At 35.1% G+C, this 19413-nt stretch overlaps 1 protein-coding gene and 1 long non-coding RNA gene across 15 annotated transcripts in view; one reads left to right on the plus strand and one right to left on the minus strand.

The window, feature by feature from the left end:
- trdn (triadin) overlaps positions 1-19413 on the plus strand; it is a 57433-nt gene that overhangs the window by 20504 nt on the left and 17516 nt on the right. For 7 of the 13 annotated variants that reach the window (XR_007926937.1, XM_051876216.1, XM_051876217.1 and 4 more), the window contains 12 exons: positions 272-298; positions 2435-2461; positions 4309-5655; positions 8090-8134; positions 8340-8441; positions 12464-12520; positions 16379-16474; positions 17334-17360; positions 18353-18379; positions 18882-18926; positions 19059-19100; positions 19228-19272. Coding sequence is in view for 12 of the 13 variants with exons in the window: in XM_051876216.1 (XP_051732176.1) it covers positions 272-298; positions 2435-2461; positions 4309-5655; positions 8090-8134; positions 8340-8441; positions 12464-12520; positions 16379-16474; positions 17334-17360; positions 18353-18379; positions 18882-18926; positions 19059-19100; positions 19228-19272 (1887 nt within the window). In the remaining variant the exon portion in view is untranslated. The remainder of the gene's footprint in view (positions 1-271; positions 299-2434; positions 2462-4308; positions 5656-8089; positions 8135-8339; positions 8442-12463; positions 12521-16378; positions 16475-17333; positions 17361-18352; positions 18380-18881; positions 18927-19058; positions 19101-19227; positions 19273-19413) is intronic. The other 6 variants (XM_051876227.1, XM_051876219.1, XM_051876221.1 and 3 more) reach the window with 6 other exon arrangements.
- On the minus strand, positions 6446-13936 carry LOC127502833 (uncharacterized). 2 transcript variants are annotated; one of them, XR_007926938.1, is made up of 4 exons: positions 13083-13936; positions 12431-12508; positions 9890-9961; positions 6446-7542 (listed from the first exon to the last, which is right to left on the minus strand). It is a non-coding gene; the product is annotated as an uncharacterized LOC127502833 (long non-coding RNA). The 2 variants fall into 2 exon arrangements; XR_007926939.1 differs by lacking the exon at positions 9890-9961 and having other exon boundaries at positions 13083-13922.

The following is a 19413-nucleotide window of genomic DNA, read 5'->3' on the forward strand; positions in this document are numbered from 1 at the left end:
ATTAAATGTGTAAAAAAGTGTGAAAGACAAAGATTGTAAGAAAACACTTCTGTGTATGGGTGTGTGTGTGTGTGTATTGATGTTGGCATGCCCTTTTTTATAAAAGATCTTAGAGGCCAGGAATAAAGTGCTGTGGATCGCAGATAAGCCTTTTCCCCTCTCTGATCCACATTTATAATTTATTCAACCCTCATCAATGTTTCAAAAGATCTATTTTGTAGGTGCTTCTCTAACACTGTCTTCTGTATTCCTTCCTCCTCTACCAATTTAGGTGAGCGTCATTTTGTGAAGAAAAAAGGTTAGTATCAGACCCTGTGCTCCTTCACTTTGATCATGCACTCAAATAAGAGACGTATCATTTTAAAGGTGCACTAAAAATTAAATTAAAAATATTTTACACATAAATAAATGAATAGTGTTTACTTACATGAGATAAAGAATCCATTCATATCTGTTAGGGTAGGATATAGAGTAACAAAGCCTTTTGCACATCTTAAACACGGCCACTACTTGAGATTTTCCCCTCCTGCCAGACCTTGTGAGCTGTATGTTCTTCTTCGTGGTTTTCTGAAGCATTTATCCTCCATTTACAACAGCACTTCTAGGGTGTCAAGTGGCACAAATAATGATATTCAGACAGACGTTTTGAAAATTGATACATTACTGCTGAACTAAATAAATATGCAAATCTCCTCTCAAAACACTTCTCACATTAGGTCTGTGGGACTTTCAGCTGTTAATTGAGGAAGTATTAGGGGCAATATTTGAAGAGCAATCATTAGTTGCCTGGAAGGGGGAATATTTTGTCAGGTTGTTAAAAAAAGTTGAGAATTTTTAGGATTTGGAGTACCGTATTCAAATTAAAGGCTCACAGAATGTAGCAGGCTACAGATTGGTTTCTCACAAAGCAGTGTACATTGTCATTGATGATATTAAATATAGTTCTCTCAAAAATGAAAATTCTGTCATCGTTAACTCGCCCTCATGTTGTTCCAAACCCTTATGGGTTTTCATTCTTCTGAAGAGGTTTGACACCACTCTTTTCCATTCAGTGCAAAGTGAACGGTGACCAGGGTCAAGCTTCAAAAATGATAAAAAAGGCACTAAAAAGCATGTAAGCACTGGACTAAAATTGTGCTATTTACTAATGTTACAGCCTTTAATGTGGCCAATTTGAATATGCACATAATCAAATCGCACAAATGTGAGAGGTGGAGAGGGAGATATGACTATCTACACTTTTGTGATACTTTTATGGTGTTTTTTTGTTATTTTTTGAGCTTGACAGCCTGTGGTCACCATTACCTTTCATTAAAATGAACATTCTGCCCTACATCTCCATTTGTGATTTACAGAACAAAAGAAAATCATGGGGATATGGAATGACATCATGGTGCATAAATGAGTTTTGGGGTTAACTATCCCTTTAAAGGGTTAGTTCACCCAAAAATTAAAATTCTGTCATTAACTACTCACCCTCATGTCGTTCCACACCCATAAGACCTTCGTTCATCTTCGGAACACAAATTAAGATACGTTTCATAAAATCCGATGGCTCAGTGAGGCCTCCATTGCCAGCAAGACACTTTCAATGCCCAGAAAGCTACTAAAGATGTATTTAAAACAGTTCATGTTACTACAGTGGTTCAACCTTAATGTTATGAAGCGACGAGAATATGCCAAGATTTACGAATCTTTTGTTTCGAATCAGTGGTTCGGAGCGTGTAACCAACTGCCAAAGTCACATGATTTCAGTAAACAAGGCTTTGTTACATCATAAGTGTTTCAAAATTTCAGTGGTTCACCACTGAGGGGCGTGACTTTGGCAGTTTGATACACGCTCCTAACCACTGATTCGAAACAAAAGATTTGTAAAGCTTCGAAGCTTCATGAAGCAGTGTGTTGAAATCGCCCATCACTAGATATTGTTGAATAACGTTGTTTTTTTCTTTTTGTGCACAAAATGTATTCTCGTTGCTTCATAACATTAAGGTTGAACCACTGTAGTCACATGATCTGTCTTAAATACGTCATTAGTAGATTTGAAAGTGTTAATTGTCTTGCTGGCAATGCAGGCCTCACTGAGCCATCGGATTTTATGAAAAATATCTTAATTTGTGTTACGTAGATGAACGAAGGTCTTACAGGTGTGGAACGACATGAGGGTGAGTAATAAATGACAGAATTTTTATTTTTGGGTGAACTAACCCTTTAACTACTGTTAGTGTCATGTTTTAAAGTATGCCCCAAAATGGCATGATGAAGAAGAAGCAGCTGACAAGGGGGCCTGAGATAGACTTATATATATTTGTCTTATTTTTCACCACCGTGCTGCATGAACAACTTCATTTTTGTACCATGCATTAAACCTCACATTAACTAACTTAATCACAGTTGTTCTTATATTCTTATGTGCTATGTCTCTCTCCTCTAGGAGAATTCTTGCCACCGAGAAAAAAAGGTTTGTGTCTTGAAGAGCGCTTGATGAGATTGCATTCATTAGAGAATACATAAACCATCAGCATAACCGATAACAGTTTGCTTGAGTCTGTAATTAACACATTTATATTACAGTTGCATTAGGAGGGCAAGCATTAGAGTATTTTATGGAGAATGGGCATTATGCTGTCATTGATTGCGTTTGGAGCCATGCATTCATAATCATTTCCCTTTGTTTTCACACACCCTAATTATGCTCCCCATGCTAATCAGTGTTCCATAAAGCTGCATGTATTTGTCCATTAACATCTTCATGAAATGATCATTAAGCTGTTTCTAAATGGTAAAGCTATTGCAGAAAGCATCTAAACACCATTATCAGTTTCAGCTAATACAAATGTTTGTGAATAAAAATAGTTTCACATATGTGTAATAAAAGGTTGTATTTGATTATATGGGCAACACATTTGCTGTCATTTGTCATTTTAACACTTAAGGGAACTCTGCAAGCCTCATAAATTGGTGTGCCCCTGTTTTGCTTTAAAGGTACAGTCCATAATTGTTGACACAGGGACACCTAAGAGACCAGGAAATTAGCTGTGTGTTCCTAAGACATATAGGCAGTGTCACTGGAGGAGTATTAGAAACCATAATTATTGTTCTTATGCTATACGCCCCATAGTGGCCGCAGTAATTTCAGACACTGTAAACTGCCCTTTTACAATGATTTTTTACTGTACACTGTTCACAGTACCTTTTAAAGACCCCACGATTTGGGTTAATGAATGCTTCCTGTTTTTATTATTTTTTTAAATTAGGGTGGGACACACTTTTAAAAACCAATAGAGTGCTGCAGCAATGATGTATTTTTATAGGCCAAAACCTGGAAACAAGTTTTATTATTTTAGCACTACAAAGTAGTTTGTGTGTGTGTGTTAACACAAGCTTAAGATATTTTCAGTGTTTATTATGTATGATTTATCCATGCACATCTTTTATTTATCCATGTGCCCTGGTAATCTGTAAATTGAAAACATTAGCTCCCTCTTTCAACAACATCTATTCTTTAATGATGTCTTCACGATGCAGAGCGGGACAATAAAACCTCCCTTTCCGCAACTTGTCACTCACACAAAAATCGCAAAGAACAACGATCCAATGATCCAATTGATCACTGATCAAGAAAATCAAGTCCCGCCTTACTTTTTTCTTGTTCAAAAAGCCGTTTCACTTGGTTATACATCACCTCTGACGTCACAATATCTGTTTCATTCCAACTTTAACGGACTTTGACTAATGGTGCGGTCACATTAGCAAAAAGGAAATTTTTTGGGCAAAAAAGGTCCATTGCTTCAAACCAAACAGCTTTCTTGGTTTGAGACCAACTTAAAACCCTTATGAAATCTGCATGGGAAAATCTTTCACGCTCATGTGTATTCCTTTTGAAATTCCTTGGTTTTGCTGCAAAAAGTTCCCAAAGAACAGTAAATGCGACCAAACCTTAAAAGCCTCTAAAGTTTTACCAATTTGTTATTCTGTCAATATAGTGTATCATCAAGAGGTCTCATCAAGCTATGAGCAATGTGCAGAGCTCCTTTGTGCACAAACATTTGCACTCTTTTTAAAAAAAAAAAAAAAAAAAAGATGCAAGGAACCTATTGGTTTGCATGTCTCTAATAGCATACTACTAAAGGGATGCTGTCACAGTAAAATACATTATATGCATCACATGTCTGATTATATGTTATGCACTGGATTGTGTATGTCTAGCCAAATTTGAATCTGTCACAGCCTGTGGGGCTGCACTTTTGGTTTGGATCCCACACACTCTACAGCTTCACTGACATTTCTGACAACCTAATGATATAGTTGCAGAGATACGGGCCAAGGAGATCTTAGCAGAGGAAGGGGAGTACGATGAGGAAGAGGAGGAAGAGGAGGAGGAAGATGAGATGCTTGCTGATGAAGAAGAGGAGGAGGAGGAGGAGGAGGAAGAGGAAGAAGAAGATGAGGAGGAGGTTGAGGAGGAGGAAGAAGAATCTGTTGAAGAGGAAGATGAAGAGGAGGAAGCAGCAGAGGAGGCTGTGGATGAGGAGGGAAAAGAAGAGGAGGCTGAAGAAAAGCAGAAAGAGGAAGCTGATGCTGAAGAGGAAGATGAGGAGGAAGCAGCAGCAGAGGAGGAGGGAAAAGAAGAGGAGGCTGAAGAAAAGGAGAAAGAGGAAGCTGATGCTGAGAAAGAAGAGGAAGATGAGAAAGCAGAGGAAGCTGTGGAGGAGGAAGGTGAAAAAGAGGAGGCTGATGCTGAGGAGGAAGAAGAACATGAAGAGGAGGCTGCTGCTGCTTCTGCTGCTCCTGAAAAGGAAGGTGCTTCCATTCCTTCCAAACCCGATGAGGAGAAAGAAGCTGCAGATGAAAAGGCTCCTACTACACCACTAGATGATCAGGACGATGAATCAATCAAAGCAGAAGAGGAGGATGCAGAAATCCTCCCACCTTTGTCCACAGAAGAGCATGATGATGATGTTGTAGCTGATGATTCCTCCTCTAAAGATGTCAAAGAAGCAGAAGAACCAGCCCTTACATTGGCTCCTACTACAGACGATGACATTACTGATGATGACCAAAAAGATGACCAAAGTGAGGAGAAAGATGATGACGATGACGTCCAGGAGGCTGATATCGCCATTGTGCTTGGTATTGTACCAGATGCTGGTGCTACAGTCACTGATGTTGAAGCTCAAGAACTTGGTGAGGAACCTATACTTAAAGTGGATGGTGATACAGAGATATTAACACCTGTAGAGGAGAGTGCTGCTAAAGCTGATGACGCAGTAGCTGATATAGCTGACTCACAAGATGGCTTAAGCGCTACTGATTTCCCATCTGATGACCATGATGATAAGATAGCTAAAGAACTAGCTGACGATCAAGGTGAGAGTGTAGAAGACAGTCTTAAAGATGAGACTGACTATGAAAAAGATATAACAAGTGAAGGTGAGGGTGTTACTGAGGAGCCTGAGCTAGCTGATAATGTTGCAGATAAAGAGGAACAGGAGGAAGAGGGAAAAGAGGAGGGAGAGGAACAGATAAGTGCTGAGGATGATGATGATGGTGATGATGATATTATAGTAACAGCACCTGTAGTTAGTTCCGAACCAGGTGGAGAAGAGACAACAGTGGTGGCTGATGAAGATGATGGCTCTTCACCTGAGAAAGGTACCAAAATTATTTTAGTTATTGACTCCAAAAGGCTTGTTTGTTTTTCAAAAATGTGTTCAGGGCAAAATGACAGATAATCTTGCAGCCAGTGATTTTAGGGATGGGAACCGAGATTTTTTTTTAAAAAAAAATAACGTGTTATTCCGCAGTTCACACATACATTCGAATGCAGTTGGATCACCATATTAAAATACTCTGACAGCTTTCCTGAACTTTTTCACTGTCGCTGCAGCATCGTTACTGAATCTACATCGCAAAACAAACAGCGTGACCAATATTTTGATTCCCAAATGAATCACTCTGAGCTGGGTCTTGTTAGTGAATCAAAACCAGAGCGCCACAAATTGTAGTGCGATTCCCGAATGAATCTTTTTTTTGCGTGTCATTTCTTTTTAGTCAATCAAAAACATCCAGCACAACCAGTGTAGTCTGATTCCTGAACAAATGAATCTCTTTTTAGTGACTTTATTTAGTACTTTTTTTGTCATTAGTATTTTATAAAAATAATGAATGGAATTTGTTAAAGGGATAGTTCACCCAAAAATGAAAATTTTGTCATAATTTACTCAACCTCAAGTTGTTCCAAACCTGTATGAGTTTCTTTCTTCTGTTGAACACAAAAGATGATATTTTAAAGAATGTTGGTAACCAGACATTTACGGTAGCCATCGACTTCCGTAGTAGTAAAAAAAAAATACTATGGAAGTGAATGGCTACCGTCAACTGTTTGATTACCAACATTCTTTAAAATATCTTCTTTTGTGTTCAACAGAAGAAAGAATCTCATACAACTTGAGGGTGAGTAAATGATGACAAAATTTTCATTTTTGGGTGAACTATCCCTTTAACAAATTTTTGTTTGTCAAGTATTGTTTTAAACATATTTCAGCAAAGTTTGTGTAAACACATCTTTTGCAAGATCTGTTTGCAAAGATCTTTTAATTATATCATTTGGCAATAACATTGCATTTCTTTTTTTCTAAATATTTATTCTTTACAAGTGCTAAACGGTGGAACCGTTAAAGAACAATAATCATTCATTAACAAAAATTCTTAAGAATTCTTTATGATTCCCATCTCTAATTGTAATATCAGTCTAATTTAAAGTCCCCCTGTGGTGAAAATCAAGTTTTTAATGTTGTTTGTGTGTCTAAGTGGTGTTTTTAATATGCTTTAAGAAATGGTTGTGTAGCATTAGCAACACATTAGCAGTTTGATAACGTAGTGAAGCAAAAGGCTAATCACATTAATTACCATTATGTGTCCGACATTGTAAGAGTGATACCATTGTGCAGCGTTTACCTCAGTAAAGTTGACCGAGTGGATCTCTGAGCTTGTGTGAGTGAAGGCGGTGCTAATTATCATATTCATAGATCCGTGTATATTAAATGAAGCAAAGGTGTAGAGTTACATTCAAGCTATTATTACATTCAAGCATTAAGAATTTTTTTCACATGAAAACAATGTTTAAATGTGTCATTTTGGTGATCAAAGATGAGTTTTAAGGGATAAAATTATTGACTACAGGGGGACTTTAATTTTCAAAAAAAAGAAAAAAAAAAAAAACTATATAATTTGAATGTGCTGCCTATAGGTTTGCTCAATTTGAACCAAATACAAAAATAATTCAGACATCGTTTTGCTGCCACATAAAAATAGTTTAATCTAAGTTTGCTACCATACATTTCCAAATACGCTGGTAGGAAAGGACCCCATTTGAGTTAGTGCTTGAAGTCTAATTCATGCTGGGTGGATCAAAGAACAGCAGCTGGCGTATTGCTGTTCAGCTGCCAGTGAAATGGGTAGAATCCATGAGAGACTGCTTTCATGTCAGCTGTCACCAAGCGGTTGTCTCGAAAGAGGTCATTCAAGGGCATCAAAGTTCTGGATGATCAAGGAAAACAGAAACAGGAAACAGATTAAGCTAAATAAAGGTCAATATTGGTTACTGTGGCTTGAATGAGTAAACAGTTAAGAATAGTGCTCATAGTCGTTGTCTTGGCATAGCAGCTATTAATAAGCTATTTTCTAAGGTATGTATACTGCTTATGCTTTTTACTAATGGTAGCTAAAATAGAGCCGCTTGACTTTACCCGGCTAACTTAATTTAGCTGATTTGCTAATTCACTCTGCACAAAGCTAAACCACCTGTTCCAGCTCTTAACTCGCCACTGATGTTGCTAATGAATTTTGAAGGATCAGTCTCAATACAATAATTAAAAAAAAAAAAAAAGTTACGTAAATTAAATCTGATTATATCTCTTTGTAAAACACTAATGCAATCTACCCACCAACAAAGGGAAAATCTTATAGCTGCGCCAAAATGGCTTGGCAGAGATCAAGAATAATAGGTCAAAGGAAAATAAATTGTTACCCATTAAGGCCTCTGCTGACTTTGTCATGTGTGTAACTCATCTATGTGATACAACAGCTTCTGAAGCCAAAGAGGATGTGGACATGAAAGAAACAGTTCAAGGTATAGGCCTAGTCTATTTTCAAAATGCTCAGTATGAAAAGCATTGTCATCTCACTAGTAAATGCTTAAAATGGAAAAATCCGTTTTATCACTAATTGAATTTTACTGAAGGCTGTAAAGACATGTTAGATTCGAAACAAAATCACAAAGACTTCTTGTGATCTCTCTGGCAAGCCTTATAAATATGTTTTCTTTTCTTTCAAAGACACAACAACCCTGGAAGAAGAGATAAAAGATGAAAAGGAAGAAAGTGCAGAGGAAGTGAAAATTACGGAAAAAGCACCAGAACCAGAACCGGTCCCTAAAGGTAACAAACATGGCAACAGTTTGCTTGCATGAAGCATATAAAATGCACCAGAATTAAAATGAGAAAATTATGCCAACACTAATGAGCTTCAAGGTTATTGACTGTGGAGGAGTGGTGTTTTACAACATGCAGTGAAGGTCTGATGGTGGTGGATGAGGGAAGAAAAGGGCATGAGTGTGTGTGTGGCCGTAGATGTGAGGGTTGAGAAGACCCTTAGGACTCAAACTTTGATCTCCAAAGACTTCCTTATGGCTCATTTTCTATCTACTCCACAACATTAGGATCAATAGGATGATGCTGGTGTGTGTCTAGTTGCTTGATGTTCTGCACTGGTCTATGTTGTAAAAAGACAAATTGTGCAACTGAACTTACAAATAACCTATACGTTTACATTTATTAATTTAGCAGATGCTTTAATCCAAAACACTTACAAATGACGAATACAAGACATCGCACAGATTGAAGGTGTTTGACCTCTTTAATTAAACCTTGAATCCCTTTAAATATATATGAAACTCTTCTTTTAAAAGAGACCGTTTATTGTAATTTATATTTAATAATGTTTATGTATTTATTATTATTTATTAAATTTATTAAATAATAATGTTTCATTGTTTATTTAAAATACATATTTTTATTTAATTAAATTAAAAAAAATTTAAGTTATTTTAAATATTATATAGGCCTATATACAGGTGTGTACAAAATGCCCTAAAATACTTTGACATTTTTTTGAATAGTTATTGAAATATATTATAATAAATATATTATAATTTTATATTATAATCATTATTTCTCATTATTTACTTTATATTTGAATTATTTAAAATAAGTAATTTGATAATTATATTGTTACATAGGCCTACATATTAAATAGTTTTAACATTTAACATTAACATTTAACAATTTATTTAATAATTGTTTTATTTATTTATTTAAAAGACATTTTAATTATTTATTCAAAATAATTATTTGAATTATGATATATGCCTTTATACCCTTGCATACTCTTTGGCATAATTTTTCAATTTCCCTCAAAAGTTTTCCTGCATATGTGAGGTCCCCAAAAGGGAAGGAGGAAAAAAAGGTGAGGTACCAGGGGTATTTGGCTGAACACCATGAAATCATAAATAATGCACAAAAAGTATAGAAAGGTATAACCTCGGCCATGTTAAAATTAACATTAAATAAATGCACAAAGAGCACAAGGGTCTAATATGATTTTCTTCCAGCGAGATGTATTCCTCCCTTTCCAATTATTCCTGCTATTTGATTTATCGATATGGTGTTGAACTACAATTTTTCTGAATTCCTCCGGAGGGCAAAAGATCCTACTGGCTATCAGATTAAAATATGGAGAGGAGATTGGGGATAAAGCAATGTGTGTATTGCAAGATGGAAATCTAATCCCGTGCTGAGACAGTGTATGGCACAGCAGTATCACATACTCAGAGCTGAGATGAGTTCAGAGGACTGCGGCTTCTTCTGTCTGGGAACAGGAGAATGAGGTGTACTTGTGCCTGCAGAGACAACAGTGGAACACGGCGAGACTGAGCCTACACATGGTGCACTGCACTATATGAAGTACTGATACTTAAAGAGAGTCTCAAATACATTTGGTGAAGGAGAAAATGTTGTCAAGAGCACCCAAGCAACCATGGTTGCTAAAGATCTCTGAGTGATAGCTAGGCCAGGCAGTAACTGTTGTTCTAAATTGTTGCAAGGGCGTTGCTAGGTGGTTGCTGGTGGTGTAGCTAAGCAATTGCTAACCGTATCTATGTAATTAAACTTTTAGACAAGGTTTTGTCAAGACATCAATCAAAGTTTGTCTTGACCAATTTTACTTTTCTAGTTAAATCTATTCAGAGTCAGTTTTTCACCAACAGTGATTTTGCAGCAACATATTGATTTGTATTCAATCTCCTGCTGTTTGAGCAATGAACATATTAAAAATGCATGTCAAGTTTGTGGGCGTTTATATACTCTGAATTTAATACGGCTCATGCAGATCTTAAGTTGACCGCTGCTTTTATGAAGTGAAATGAAATCATTTCTTTGTGATTCAGCCTTGACTTCAGTCCACAGCATGACTCCCTAAATCTGCCTGTGGGCCGTCTGGCGAGGAAACATTCCTTCTCTATTTTCTCACTTTTATTATTATTTTACTGGTGCTCAGTAAAAGTGATTTCACCAAGTAGAACATATTCCTCGATCAACATCCTTGTTGATCCTGGAACAACATTCCAATCAACTAATCAGATTTGAGGTACGGTTTTACAGTGGATGTCAAGTTTAGGCTTACAACAAGGGTTAGGGGCTTCTACACCATTCTTTTTTACATATTATTTCTCTCTGATTTTAGGGATAAGTTGTGGGTAGGGTTAGGTTTAAGGGTAAGGATGAAAATTGTCCCATAATTTACTCACCCTTAAGCCATCCTAGGTGTATGCTTCCAAGCTTTATAATGGGAGTGAATAGTAACCAATATTTTAAAGCCCAAAAAAGCGCATCCATCCACCATAAAAGTAATCCATAAGGCTTCAGTGAGTTAATAAAGGCCTTCTGAAGTGAAGCAATGCATTTTTGTAAGAAAAATATAAATATTTATAACTTAAACGTAGGATGTAGGAGTAACGTAAGCTTAGGTGAGAGTAGACGCCTCTCGCGGTTCAAACAAATACAGCTGGGCAACAAACTCAATCTCCTCCGACATTTCTCTTTAAAAATTCTCGTTTTAGACTTCTAATTCGTGACCGGTGTTTTGTTTTGCTCTATCCTCTGTGCTTTTGCATTCGTCAATACGTCATGCATCAGGTCAAAGTTCACTCTTCCGCCGGAATCAACTCATGTACAGAAGCCAATGATTCTGTTTTAGAAAGTTATAAATATGGATATTTTACTAACAAAAATGCATTGCTTCACTTCAGAAGGCCTTTATTAACCCCCTGGAGCCGTATGGATTTTATTTATGGGTGGATGTATTTTTTTGGGCTTCAAAATATCGGTTACTATTCACTCCCATTATAAAGCTTGGAAGAGCCAGAATATTTTTTAATATAACTCTGACTGTGTTTGACTGAAAGAAGAAAGTCATATACACCTAGGATGGCTTGAGGGTGAGTAAATTATGGGATAATTTTCATTTTTGGGAGAACTAACCCTTTAAATGATAGATTTGTTACCATACTCCGCTTTTGAAGGTGATAGAAAAAGCATTTTCAAATATGCTTTCATTAAATTTCCATAACTACATCCCTGATCACCTCTCTTGGGTGTTGGCATAAAGTTTTGGCCAAATTTTATTTTATTTTTCATTTTTATTTCATTTATTTTGTTTTTAATTATATTTTACTTTATTTTAAAAAGTGTCTTATTCAGTAAATTAATGGCAGCGATATGATCTGATTGTAAGATATTCATGTTGCACTGTGTGTGCTTGCTTTGGCCCCATTATAGAGAATTATTTAGGAGTCTTTTTCGTGTCCAAATATATCTCAGCATTTTGTTCTGCTGATCTGTTTTATTGACAATTTTAACTCAAATAGATTTGACTTGTTTTTGTGACTTTACTACTTAGTGTACTTTAGTTCTTTAAAATGTTGTGCTCTAAAGAAAATTACAGCAATAACATCACCCCATTCCATTTACTGCAGACAGGAGGCCAGAAAAATGAGAATCTCGGCCCTGCCTGCAGGCAAGCAGCAGATACTCTGTCATTCCTCTATCAAGAACATCATTAGATATGTTTCACACAACAGAATAAATCCCTGCTGAGAGAAAGAAGCCTGCTGGTAGGGGAGAGAAAGCTAAAATGTGGGACTTGAAGAGATCCATTTTGACCCATGGGGTTGAACAGTCTTCACAGAAAGCACAAACAAAGTACAAAAAAGATCTGAACATCAAAGTTTGCATTGTGTGTGTATGTGTGTAAGCAAGTACATGTCTGTGTCTTTTGTCTTTCTATTTTCTTTCTGGGCTGTAAGTCTCACCTTTTGTTTTGTTTGTTTTATTTCTTGAAACAGCCGAGGAAGTGAAGGAAAAAGAAGCAGAGAGACCTGTGGCAGAGGCTGAAAAAGAAGGTCGGTACACAGTTACAATATAAGTGCTGCTATTTTCATTAAATGGAGAAACATTGTGTTATATATATCAGTGCTCGACATTAACGCTTGTCCACTTGTCCGAGACAAGTGTTGTTGTTTTTGTTTTTTGAAGGGGCAAGTGAAAGAGAAATGTATTTGCCCGACCGGACAAGTAGCCTGATTAAAACGTCAATAACAAAATAATAACTAGGGATTCATCAAAACGCGAGAATGACTCTGATTTTATTACATTCAGTGTAAGTGGCTAATGGCGATCGATAGTGGATAATAATGGGCTATAATGTACTGACGGTAACTGTTGAAACTCGCGCAGCCTCTCGAGGATTAATCGAAACAAATGAGCGCAGCACACACAAAGAAACTCAGTTAACATACTTTGGTAAAAATTCAAAATGTGGAGTTTTTATATAACACATTATACAGTTAAGCAACATCACACGACTAAGAGTGCTGTCTTCCGGAATACCATCATGATTGAAAATTAGACATTTCATACAACAGTTCAATAAACAAGTAGCCTAGTTAATACTAAGTCACTTACATTTTAGACGCAATATTGACTGTTTTTGTTTCATTTCAGCAGCGAAATGAGTCCAAACAAAGACCACAGCGTATCTCACAGCAACACTCAGCCGTGTTTTGATTCAGCGTTATGAACGAATCGGTTGAGTCAATGATTCAATGACCCATTTATAAACAACTGCCGTCTGAACGAATCGTTTGAATGAATGACTCAATGACTCACTTATTAAGACGGTCACTTGCCGCCACCTAATGGCGGTTTAGTTTCATGTTTAAAAGTATCATTTTCCCCCAACATTTCTTATTTGTATTTTCAAAAAATATTTAAAACAATCTTATAACATTATTTAATGCAGTTGTAATTTTTTCATTGTAAATTATTTAATTTGATTGCTAACAGCCCTATAGTGTCTTATTCTAACTGAATTTATTGATAAAATGTAAGAATTTAAAATGAATCATACATTTAATAAGATTAGGGGTAAAAACACCCTTTATAAAAGTAAAAAAAAAAAAATGCCCTCGGGAAAATATCACAAATATGCAGATTTAAATAGGTCAAAGCTGCAATATTCTGAACGATTGCTTCAGAATAAATTATATTTACACCACAAAAAAAAAAAAAAAAAAAAAATCATATTTTTTCCAGACTAGCAACTTTTTTACTCTGACAAGTGAATGACAGATTTACTTGTACAAAGGACAAGCACGTGACAAGGCTTAATGTCAAGTGTATAGCTACATATATATATATATATATATATATATATATATATACAGTTGCAAGAAAAAGTATGTGAACCACTTGCAGAATCTGTGAAAATATTAATATTTTTAACAAAATAAGGGAGATCATACAAAATGCATTTTATTTTTTATTTACTACTGTCCTGAGTAAGATATTTTACATAAAAGATGTTTACATATAATCCACAAGACAAAAAAAATAGCTGAATTTATTAAAATAACCCCATTCATAAGTATGTGAACCACTGATTCTTAATACTGTGTATGGTTACCTGGATGATCTACGACTGTTTGTTTGTTGTGTGATGGTTGTTCATGAGTTCCTTGTTTGTCCTGAGCAGTTAAACTGAGCTCTGTTCTTCAGAAAAAAATCTCCAGGTCCTGCAGATTCTTCAGTTTTCCAGAATTTTTTGCATATTTGAACCCTTTACAGCAGTGAATGAATGATTTTGAGATCCGTCTTTTCACACTGAGGACAACTGAGGGACTCAAACACGACTTTTAAAAATGGTTCAAACATTCACTGATGCTCCAGAAAAAAACATGATGCATTAATAGATGGGGGGTGAAAACATTTGGAATTTGAAGATCAAGGTAAATTGTATTTAATTTGTCTTCTGGGAAACATGCAAGTATCTTCTGTTGCTTCCAAAGGGCAGTACTAAATGAAAAAAAAAAATGATATTCAAGCGAAATAAGAAAAATTTGGACCTCTTCATCCTGTTCAAAAGTTTTCACCCCCTGGATCTTAATGCATCGTGTTTCCTTCTGAAGCATCAGTGAATGTTTGAACCTTTTTTAATAGTTGTGTTTGAGTCCCTCAGTTGTCCTCAGTGTGAAAAGACGGATCTCAAAATCATTCAGTCACTGTTGTAAAGGGTTCAAATATGCAAAAGATGGTGGAAAACTGAAGAATTTTTGGGACCTGGAGATTTTTTCTGAAGAACAGAGCTCAGTTTAACTGCTCAGAGCAAACAAGGGACTCATGAACAACCATCACAAAACAAAAAAACAGTCGTAGATCATCCAGGTAACCACACACAGTATTAAGAATCAATGGTTCACAAACTTTTGAACTGGGTCATTTTAATAAATTCAGCTATTTTTTTGTCTTATGGATTATATGTAAACATCTTTTATGTAAAATATCTTACTCAGGACAGTACTAAATAAAAAATAACATGCATTTTGTATGATCTCTCTTATTTTGTTAATTTTGCACAGTTTCACAGATTCTGCAAGTGGTTCACATACTTTTTCTTGTATATATATATGCACCATGTTTTATATATATATAAAACATTTTTATGAAATTTTATGCAATGTTGTGAGAACGTAAACAAACATGATTTTTTTATTTTCTATTTTATTTTATTTTTTATTTATTTTAATTATATTATTATTTAATAAATTAAACTCATTTGCTGAACTCTTTTTTTACCTCCAGCTTGTTTGTACAGAAAATAATGACAGTGACTTTAAATACACATGGAGCAGCATTATACCAGCACAGATAGTGCCTAGTTACACTATATGAAGTTTCAATGGCAAATCAAAGTCATATGGATATGGATATGACTTTCAATGCCCCTGCTGATCTTAATCAGTTAAGAGCAAATGCATTTTATTAGCTAATAAACTTCTGCACCAAAGGTCAGTGAGAAAACAAAGGAAGAAAGAATGCATGCTGTTTTAATAACACAGATCATGTACTTGGCTGCAGGGTTGACTGATATCAAAAATGGCATTAGCATTTTAGGTTAAAGACATTTTGAATGACACCTCCCTGTAATTCCCCGCGAGCATGTTAGCAACACAATCAAAACCGGCTTTTTGAATTTCAATATAATTATTATTCAGAGAGACCTTCTTGGAATTCTTGCAGCTGCTAAAAACATTTCCCTGCTTCTCAGCCAGTATCCTCATACATGCCTTTATTGTTAATCTCCATATGTTGGCGGGGTTGTCAACCTGTTTTTATTTTTAGCTGGCTTCCTTCTTGTTGTAATAATCCAATCTCTTTACTGATGAGGTGGCATTTAATCAAAAAATGTCACATTAATTCTGAAAAATTTATGCAATCCAAACTTATAATGAAGGTGTCATATTTGTATCCTGTGATTTACTACCACCACTTTAAAAATTAATTTTAGTAATAACATTTTGATTTATGGACATAAAATCTGGCATTGGCCTCTGATGGCATAAGCATATTATGGGTTTTATAGATAATGACATCAATATATTAAGCTGTAGAAGACATTTATCTCTGTGTTTAGCTGCCAATGTGATCTTTATCATCCTGTGTTGATTTAAACAAGGCTAATCTAATACATCTCTCATTAGACTGTCTTTTTTTAACAGTTTCTCAATTTTTTTCATTTTCATGTTTCATGGATTTTTTGCGATTGATTTGGTTATGTCATTGACAAGTCTGCCTGTGCTAGCTAAAAAAAAAAAAAAAAAAAAAAAACACACAACGTCACAGCCGATGTTCCAAAGACGGAAATGAAATGAATCGCTGTAGTCTATAATGACACTCACTATTTTGCATTTGTTTGTATCCAGACAAACAAAAAGAGCCCTCTACCTGTCCTTGTATGCATTCAGAAATACATAAAGAGTCTCAAAAAGCCCAAGACACTAAACCAAAGGAAGAAAAAGGTATTTGGTATTGACTTGCAAGGTCAATATCATGCATGTTGTTTTAAAACATTTTTTTTTAAAAAAAAAGCCTGGGCATATTTTCAATTTTCTGCATAACAGAGAAATTCTATAGCAAATCACACTGGCCATGTCTAAAGCATAGATCTAGTCCGAGACATGCCAGTATCTTTGTGGATTCTGTTCTAACAAATATTGTGAGCTTTTCATGCAAAAACGACTGACCAAGAGGTATTTTGCACATGGTATTCTAAAATAATCATTGATTGGTGAATGATGTGTACCTAAGAGCGTATTTGCATCAGTAGGCGGTGGACGTACTGTGAATTTATGAAGATAACATATGCACGCACATGTACACAGGAAAAATCATTGTAAATGATGCGTATGAGCTAAAAATATGCATGAAATGGACCATGGGTCATTTCTGTATCAGCAGATACAGAAAATCATATTTGAATTGATTTATCAACTATATAAATTAGATGTATTTGCTCTTACTGACCCTTACTGTAAACTTATATCATACTGCTTTCTACTAAATACTATTTATTTTACAATACAATTTAATTGTACTCACAGGATGGTGCAGTAAATAACAGACTGTGCTCCAAGATTACATTTTGTTCATCTCCCTAACCATGTCTGAAATTTCTAGACCACATTTTGGGCACTAATATGCAAAGCCATCTTATGGTTTGTATTGTTGTATAAGCTCTCTGTATGTGGAAGACATTTCTCTTATATTATGTAGTAAGCAGACAAATGTGTTCACTCAGAGTCACCATCTAGTGGAATAACAAATTAAAGATCTACATTACTTGTAACTCATTGTCCTGTTTCTCCTTTTTTCCTCCAGCTGAACCTGATAAAGTGAAGAAAAGAGGTACTTTTATTCCAGAAAAGACTTTGAATGCAGCTATTATAATTGCTTGTAATACATTTACTGACCACAACGAGAAGCTAATAATAGATACTTTTAAAGTATGTTTTCTTTGAGTAGTCAGGATTATGATTGGCCTTGATAGTAGCCTATAGCTTTAAATAAAATAAATTAGAATAAAACAGCAGCTTAAAGTAGAATTAATTAGCTTTTAACAGACATTTTTATAACAGTTATATAAACATAAATGAATATCAGATACTGTAACTTGTAGATACAGTATGGTCTGTTAGTTTGTATATTTTTGCTCAAGCTTTCAAAGCATATAAATTATTGAAAACTTGTGATCTCCTCTATAAGACTTAGTTAGATTTGTTACCTGAATTCAAACTGAATGAATAAAATAAACTTAAAATCTTTAAGTTGAGTTTACTCTAATGATTGACTAAACCAACACTAAAATATAAGTAAATTTAACTCAATGTATATGAGTTTACAGTACTCATACTTATTGGTTTTAAAACTTAAATGGTTTACGGCAAACTGTTTCCTCAAATGGTTTGAGTTACCATAACTTATCAGGTTTTACAGTGTAGTAATCTGTTTTAGAGGTCATCACTGAGAATCTTATATCAGTAAAATAGCTGTATTTTTTCTCACTTCTAATAGCTTTTACAAACACAATAGTGCCCCCTGGTGCATATCTGTTCATCTAGATTTTTTTTTTTAATCAAACCCTAACACTTCAGAATTCTTGACAGAGTATTTAGCTCTAATGATGATTTTTAGAGGAGTATAATATATTGTAATATTAATCATGGCTACTGATCAATCTGGTAAATACATTTTTTTTTTTTTTTTACAAGAACAATGTTTAGGACAGTATGAGTGATTTAGACATCATGAAGTGACTTGTTGCTGCACACAGTTTTAAACTCTCTCTCTAAACAAAGCAGTCTGGCCTGATTCATGTCTGACTGTTTTTCATTTCACAGCTAAAAGAGTCAGCCTTGAGCGCAGACGTATGTGATGAATTGTTTTGTTTGAGTTTGATTTTTACAGCAAACTGCTTGCTTTAGCAGCTCAACAGCTCAACAAGCTTGTGCAAAACTAGTAATGAAGTAGTTAGACTAATATATTGATTAAACATATTTATGTATGCTTGAAAAGATCAATTTCTTCTGTTATGTTAGCAAAATGGTTAAAAGAGCTGATCAATAAGGCAATAAAATATTAAAAAGCAGAGCCAACAGCATTATGGGATATTTCAAAGATGCCAATTTTTCATGTTAGGAAATGTATTTATTCATAAATTCAAATTCAGTACATTTCCATATAAATATCCTTTATGGTGCTTTTGAAGCAATGACAGAAAACACCATGAAGACTATTTACAGTGAAAAAGGAAAAGTTTGAAAATTAATTTTCAGCTGAGCAAATTTGTGGCAATGCATTTGGAGATACGGATATGTGTTTTGATCTGGAAGCTAATTTTTTGTTGTTTAATGTGTTTTTCCTTACCAGAAACTGAGACCAAGAGAAAGGAGCCCCTGCTTAAACAGAGAAAAGGTGCAGTATATGAGCTCACACTCAGATCAAAATAATAAAAGAGCACACCTATATTCAATATAGACATGGGATTTGTTTGTGGAAGAATATTGCAGTTTTTATTTCACCTCCTCACTAATATTTGCTCATCAGAAAAAGAGGCTCCAAGAACAAGACTAGAGAAAGCAAAGAAAGGTACACAATGAGCACAATGTGTTCCTGCTGTTTTATCATCATGCACTGAAAGATATGTTTCAAATGATTTGTTATAATAGCCATGAATATTTCGGACTTGACGTAATATTTGTTCTCTGGTCCACAGCTCCAAAAGCAAAGGCGGTGGCTGCCAACATACTCAAAAAGAGAAGTAAGCACACGTGATCTGATCATACTTATTTAAAGCGATTGTTCATCTTTAAATAAAAGGTGTGTCATTATATAGTCACCCTTATGTTGCTCCAAACCTGTGTGACTTTCTCTCTCCCATGGAACACAAAATATTTTGCTG

Source organism: Ctenopharyngodon idella, chromosome 20 (genome assembly GCF_019924925.1).
Source record: "Ctenopharyngodon idella isolate HZGC_01 chromosome 20, HZGC01, whole genome shotgun sequence".
Lineage (NCBI taxonomy): Eukaryota > Metazoa > Chordata > Actinopteri > Cypriniformes > Xenocyprididae > Ctenopharyngodon > Ctenopharyngodon idella.